Source organism: Lolium perenne, chromosome 3 (assembly GCF_019359855.2).
Source record: "Lolium perenne isolate Kyuss_39 chromosome 3, Kyuss_2.0, whole genome shotgun sequence".
NCBI classification, from domain to species: domain Eukaryota; kingdom Viridiplantae; phylum Streptophyta; class Magnoliopsida; order Poales; family Poaceae; genus Lolium; species Lolium perenne.
The window spans coordinates 265,334,155-265,341,274 of record NC_067246.2 but is presented as its reverse complement, the minus strand read 5'-3'; the positions used below and the strand labels follow the sequence as shown (position 1 = coordinate 265,341,274).

Below are 7,120 nucleotides of genomic sequence, written 5' to 3'. Positions count from 1 at the left end.
TTTTACATCATAAACTGAACTAAGCTCTGAGTGCTCTAAATCAATTTCTGAAATATTTCCCACTATAGCCGAGAGGAGCTGACCATCTAGGATGTCATCAGCGTCCTCATCGTCTATTATGGTAGTTTCAGACTTAGTGGAGACATTCAGACCAACCGTCAAACGGTCAAGCTCCGTTTGTCTCAACACATTCGCCGAAACCGAAATCTCATCGGACCGACTCCCCATAGAAACACCTATACTACTCAAGTTCGAAGAAATACAAGAAACAGAAAAAGCAGTAAACGACTTCACCGGTTGTTTAGTACCTGCCGTGTCGAAGTTCTTCTCCGCCTTTCATCGCATGGCCCTCTGCATGACGTCCTCATCCGTGACCCCAGTCCCATCCTCTGCCAGCTCATACCTCCCACTCCTCCGCACCGTCGGCTGAACAACAGGTGGGAGAATAGTGGGACGAGGCTGCTGCAAGGTGGGGACCGGAGAGGGAGAGCTCGAGTGCGGTGTAGTCAACGACGTAGCGGGTGCCGAGTCCGCCGATGCAGGGGTAGAAGGCGGTGTAGCCCCTGCAACGGACCTGACTGTGTCGAAGAAGCCCCTGTCGGCGAAGAAGGTGTCGAAGAAGCCCATGTAGGAGAGCCTGGGTGCCGCAACAACGCGAGCGGAGGAACCGGCCGCTGCAGCTGCGCAGGCGGCAAGGCCGGCTGCTGCACCGGCATGAGCAGCATGGCCGGGTGCTGCTGCGCCCGTGGCGCGGACGACTCCGTGGCCACCGTGGCCACCTGCTGGCTTGCCGACACCGCCACCGTGTGCTGCGGCTGCTGCCGCGTCATGAGTGGCGAGCCCGGCTGCTGCGGCTGCGTGCCCGGCGTCACCGCCGGTGTGGGCGTCTCAGCAGATGCCGTGGGCGTGCCCCGGCCCAGCGACGATGTCTCTGATGACGCCGGGACCTGCATGCGAGTATCGCAACCTTAATACCGTCTTTCATAAACTTGGGATTTTGCATCATGTGTCTTGTCCTCATACACATCAACAAAATGGTGCAGCTGAACGCAAACACCGTCATATAATTGAGACTGGCTTAACTCTCCTTGCACATGCTTCTGTACCGTTTCGGTTTTGGAGTGATGGCTTTGTCACCGCTTGTTTTCTCATTAATAGGCTTCCTACGCGCCTGTTACGCATGAAAACTCCACTAGAGGTCTTGCTCCATGAAACTCCAGACTACTCATTTTTCAAAGTGTTCGGTTGCGCGTGTTGGCCACACCTTCGTCCGTATAATAGTCACAAAATTGAGTACCGCTCCAAAAAAATGTGTCTTTTTGGGATACAGTCCTCTCCATAAAGGGTATAAGTGTCTTCATGTTCCATCTAACCGCGTGTACATCTCTCGTGATGTTGTTTTTGATGAGACGGTTTTTCCTACCGTAACTATATATGCGCATCAGAAATTCAGAATCAAGAGTGATGGAACGGTCCTACAAAAGGCATGCCTCCTCGCCTTCGGAGATGCTCTGCAGCGCCGGCCTCCAGTGCCCCCTAGCCTCGGGGCGGTCGCAGCACACCGTGCCGGAGTTGATCAGCTCCGCGAGCACCTGCTCCGTCCACGGCCCCTTGCCATCCAGCCCTGCTTTCTGCAGCAGCTCCTGGACCTGCCTCTTGGTCACCCTGATCTTCACCTCGACTCCCTGATCAACCTTCTCGGCGGCTGGCCTCTTCCCCTCCTCCACGTCCACCACCCACTCGTCGTCGTCCACCCACGACGCCACGGCGCGGTGCGACTTGAAACAGTTGCAGTTCCCCATCGACGATCGATCTCCGGATCGATGTAGATATAGAAGTTTATATCTCAAGCCTCGGAGCTGGCTCTTGATCTTTTTGAGCTAGATCGTCCTGCTTGAGTGGCTATTCTTTTTGTGAGAGACGAACGGAGAGAGCGAGAGCGAGAGAGAGAGGTGATCGTTTGGCCTGCGTGGTAAAGCTTATTTATATACCTGGAGCTGGAAGATGGCCGTGGTTAGCGAGGCGTTTAGCGCGACGTGCCAACTTGGACCTTGGTGGAGTTGGACGTGGAAAACGGTCGTGTTCCTCTGTGTATGAACGTCTCGTCGAGGACAGGATATTGTTGATCCACATCAGTTCAACATATCCTCCGCTTAAATCGTGTACGAGATAATAACTCTAATATTTCGCAAGGACGAACATTCTCCAGCTTCTGCACGTGTTAGTGCCTGGCTGTTGCAATACTGCAACCGGGTGACATCTGGACCAAAGGTTTTTTTGGATGTTTTTTTGGATCGTGAACAATGACTAGCAGACTTCTAAACCGTAAACCTCAAATCGGTGTATCTAGGTGATCCAAACGCGTTTTGAGGTTGAAAATCGGTGTATTCGGAATATGTTGTTATGCGGGCCGCGTTTGGCGCGTCTGGACTGCGCAGCCATTTTTTGGCCCGCAACCAAAAACCGGAAACAAAGGGTTTATGCAAATCATCCGCTAATTCTCAATGCAACAACATAATCATGCAAAATAGATTGTTCAAAGTACTCAATCATACATGAAACATGAAACATGGCACCAATAGAAGATTGAACATCACATCATCAAGGAGGAAAGTGATCATGCGTCACCGTCGGTTGCCAGCGCATCGACATGGCCGCCACCACTCGATGTAGCGTCTTCAACTCCGGTATTCATCGCGGTAGCCATGGCAGCGCGTGCAGCTTCCCTCTTTCGCGCCATGATCTGCGTCTTCGTAAGCTTCCACCACTCAAGGCTAGCCTCATCCATGTCGGTCGGGTTCATCATCATATTGGCATTCTCCTCCGCGATGAGGTCCGCCATGGCCCGGTGCTCCTCGGTGCGTGCTCTTCTCTCCTCGATGTCGTACTTGCGCTTTGCATACTCCCGGAGCGTGATCCATTTTGCCTCCTTCTCCTTGGTTTTCGCCTCCACCAACTCCTTCTTTTCCTCCATAATTTTCATCAACAACACCTCTTTGGACTTGACCATAACATCTATCTTGAGAGAAAATGATGCGACCTCTCCTTGTTTCTTGATCTTGTCCATGGCTGCCTTTGCTCCCTCCGGCCTCTTTTTGTTCTTCTTGGTCTCAAGCACATCATCCTCCTCCGCCTCCTCCAACTCGACAAGCTTATGCTTTGGCGGTGGCGCCTCTTGCTCCCCCAACTTCCATTTCAGATTGTGCTCAAGAAGGGTATAGCAATGAGCGAATTTGAACGGCATGCCATTCAAACCGGGCATTTCCCGAAATCTTTGCTAAGTGATAGCCTCCCAATCGCCGGCGTTGGTGCCGCTCGGTGGCGCGTTCCTCACGCCCTCAATGCAACCGGCCCACCGGCTGCACGCCATCTTGATGGTATCCCATTGGCCTTGGAGTGAGCGGTAGGAGCGGGTCGGAGTAGAAGAGAGAGGCGGCGTCAATTGGAAGAACTTGTTCTCGATGCGTTGCCAATACCTCTTGCCAGTTTGATCGGTGCCGGTCACGACATCCATCGAAACTGGCTCCCAAGCTCGGACCAAGATCACACTTCAAACTCGGTGTAGTTGCCGGACCGGATCACTCTCCCCTTTGCCTTGGGCACCACCCCATCGAACGCCACCTCTTCGATCTCTTTCAACCCATCTTCCTCCTCGCCCTCGAATCCCTCCTCCAAACCGTCGTTGTAGTCACCGTAATCCGCAAGAGGCGGTGAGTCGATGTCGACGGAAGCATAGTTGAGCATGTCAATGCATGACTCCGGCGCAACATCAACAGTGGGACTTTCGTCGACCACCTTGCGCGCAGCAGCCGACTCCGGCAGCGCCTTCGCCATTGCTGCCATCAAGGTAGTCAACGACGCCATATTGGCTGCAGCTAGCTTCTTTGCAGCCTTCCTTGGCGCCACCTTCTTCTGTGCCGGTGCCGGTGCCGGCGCGGGTGCCTTGTTGCCCGGACGCTTCGCTCGCTTGGCCAGAGCGGGAGGGGCAGCCGGTGCGGGAGGGGCAGCTGCAGCGGGAGGCGCGGGGACGACGTGCTGCTCCAGCCGCTTCGGCTTTTCGAGAGCAGCGGTAGCAGCGGGAGGCGCGTCGACCACAAGGCTCTCGATCGCAGCTGTTGCGGCGGCTCTAGATCCAGATGCGGTCGGTGGAGATGGTCTGCATGTAGCGGTCTGGCCCAGGAGCAGTGATGGGTTGATGGCGTCCATGTCGGTGCGGGCGCGCGGCTGCGGTGGCCGGAGAGGACTGGGGGCAACAATATCGGGAGCGGTAGGTGGGGCGAAAGCGGGAAAGGGCGAGCTGAAACTTTCTTCGCGCCAATGCGGGGGAGAAAATGGGGTTCATGCTCGCACAACCTCCCAAACCCGGGAACTTGGGGTTTCCGCGGCCTAAAACGGGATAGCCCGGATTTTTTTTTTGGTATAGGTCCAATGCGATTTCTCAACCGTCTTTTTTTTCCGCCCCAAACCGGAAAACAACGGTTATTATGCGGATGTGGTTCCGATGGGGGTCTGCTAGAGATGCTCTAAGTCTAGGCTGCATTGGCTTCTGAACTTACAAAATTTAATCAATCACAGAGGGGTTGTTCTTGAGCATCACAGTTCTTTCTGTAATTCAGGGGCATGTACCGATGCGGCTTTGAGATAATCTGTCTATTACAGCATTTCAGGGTGCATATATATGGGTCTTTACATTTGGGGGTCTAGGCCTTTAGATCGCGAACAAGAACTAGGTCCAGGCTGCATTGGCTTCCTGTAATTCCCAAACTTAATCAATCACTGAGGGCTTGTTCTTCAGTGCCACAATTCTGTCGTAATTCGGGAGCATGTACCTATATGCAGCAGCTTTGAGACAATGTCTCTCTTTCAGCGTTTCAGGGTGCATGGGTCTTGACTACAGAAATTTTTTAAGGTTAAATCTATAGAAAAAAATTCTATGATGGTTGTTTGATTTGTAGAATATATTAATTTCCATAGGAATTTCTTTGCAATAGATTTCATAGAAAATCTAATATCCACTCATATATCTTTCAGAGAAAACTTGTGGTGGAATCGAACAAACTTTCATTCATATGAATTCCTCCTACGTTTCTTTTGTTCCTACGTTTTTCCTATCTGCAAATCAAATAGGCCCTAACTAGGTCAAGGTTGCATTGGCTTCTGAAATTTCAAACTGAATCAATCACCGAGGGCTTGTTCTTCAGCTGCACAATTTTGTTATAATTCAGGAGCATGGACCGATGCAGCTTTGAGACAATCTGTCTCTTTCAGTATTTCAGGGTGCATATAAATGGATCTGAATTTGGTCTTGCTTAGAAGTTAAGAGAGGTTGGTCCAGCATAAGGACGAAACTGCTCACTGGAAAAAATCATCGAAGGTATAGACTATAGACTGGACCAATTCAGTGTGGAACAAATCAACAGATCATTGATAGGTACCTATAGTCTTTCATGCTAGTAATGTAATTGCAAGTGTCCATTTCAATAGTAGTTTCAGTTTGACTGCGATTGTACAGAGGGATGGAAATAGTAGGTGCGCATATAGCACCTGCATTTACCGGCCCTAGCTTGGTAAAGTGAATGTCACTTTTACACTTAATCTGTTATTAATTAATGGTAGAAACGAAAATGTTATCTCGATCGGGTTTACAAGAAACCAGCCATTTCGTTCTGCTTTCAGTTTTCGTTTGAAGATGACATTTTATATCTCCTCTATCTATAGTTCTTTACAGGAATTACTGTAATGTTTGATACTTCCAGGATTACAAACTACAAACACAGCTGTGTACTCCAAAAACTATGAGAGGTTTCCAGAGGTTTACAGCAAAAATATGAGAGGTTTCCAGAAGTGGAACTCCAAAAACTCATGGCAGTTTTGCAGCTTGTACATCTCCGAACAGAATCTCCATCTAAAAACCTATGTACTCCTAGAGTCCTACTGCAACTATGTATGCGCATCAGAAATTCAGAATCAAGAGAGATGGAACAGTCCTACAAAAGGCATGCCTCCTCGCCTTCGGAGATGCTCTGCAGCGCCGGCCTCCAGTGCCCCCTAGCCTCGGGGCGGTCGCAGCACACCGTGCCGGAGTTGATCAGCTCCGCGAGCACCTGTTCCGTCCACGGCCCCTTGCCATCCAGCCCTGCTTTCTGCAGCAGCTCCTGGACCTGCCTCTTGGTCACCCTGATCTTCACCTCGACTCCCCGATCAACCTTCTCGGCGGCCGGCCTCTTCCCCTCCTCCACGTCCACCACCCACTCGTCGTCGTCCACCCACGACGCCACGGCGCGCTGCGACTTGAAACAGTTGCAGTTCCCCATCGACGATCGATCTCCGGATCGATGTAGGTATATAAGTATATATTCTCAAAGCCTGGGAGCCGGCTCCGGAGTCTGGATCCTTGAGCAAGATCGTCTTGCTTGATTGGCTATTGCCTTTGGGAGAGACGGCCGGAGAGAGCGAGGGAGAGGAGATCGTTTGGCCTGCGCGGCAAAGCTTATTTATATACCTGAAGCTGGAAGATGGCCGTGGTTAGCGAGGCGTTTAGCGCGACGTGCCAAGTTGGACCTTGGTGGAGTTGGACGTGGAGGACGGGAGACCGCGTCTTGCAAGCCGGAGCAGGCGGCTTTCTCCCTAACCGGACGTCCATCCGGCGACGTGGACGGCCGAGGCGCCTCGACAGCGAGCTAGTGCGGCCGGTGGGATGGAGGCGACCAGACGCTGGACGGCTTGGATTGGGCGGAGGGCGGCGGTGGGGACGGCCCGACGGTGGACGGACGTGGTGGGAAACTGGTGCCGGGAGCGAATCTTCAAACTTTCTTCTTCCACGTGAAGTGCCCGGAAGGCTTCGCGCGTGTGAACGCTGCTTTTCCGAGGGATCTACCACTGATCAAGGCTTGTTAAGCCAATGACCACGACGAGAGAATACTCACTCGCGTCGTGTGACCAAGTAACCAGTGGATCCAACCCAACACGTCAGAGTGGTCTAATAGTGCAATTTTTACATGATTACATTTGATTCTATTGTTTAGATGCTATGTGGAAATCTCAGGCTGGTCCATGGATTACCTTGTCCACGGCCGGATCAAGTAACCATGCAGAACTTGGAGAAGTCGACCCACAACAT

At 51.9% G+C, this 7,120-nt stretch overlaps 2 protein-coding genes across 2 annotated transcripts; both read right to left on the bottom strand.

Annotated features, from left to right (window-relative positions):
* Window positions 1-1,403: 1,403 nt before the first annotated feature.
* Window positions 1,404-1,908, bottom strand: LOC127344091 (uncharacterized). The gene has a single exon (XM_051370312.2). The coding sequence runs from the start codon at window positions 1,800-1,802 to the stop codon at window positions 1,476-1,478; it is 327 nt and encodes a 108-aa protein (XP_051226272.1). The 5' UTR covers window positions 1,803-1,908; the 3' UTR covers window positions 1,404-1,475.
* Window positions 1,909-5,718: 3,810 nt separating this feature from the next.
* On the bottom strand, window positions 5,719-6,485 carry LOC127344090 (uncharacterized). Its single transcript, XM_051370311.2, has one exon. It carries the CDS (start codon window positions 6,312-6,314, stop codon window positions 5,988-5,990), a length of 327 nt encoding a protein of 108 aa, XP_051226271.1. The 5' UTR covers window positions 6,315-6,485; the 3' UTR covers window positions 5,719-5,987.
* Between the last annotated feature and the right edge of the window lie 635 nt (window positions 6,486-7,120).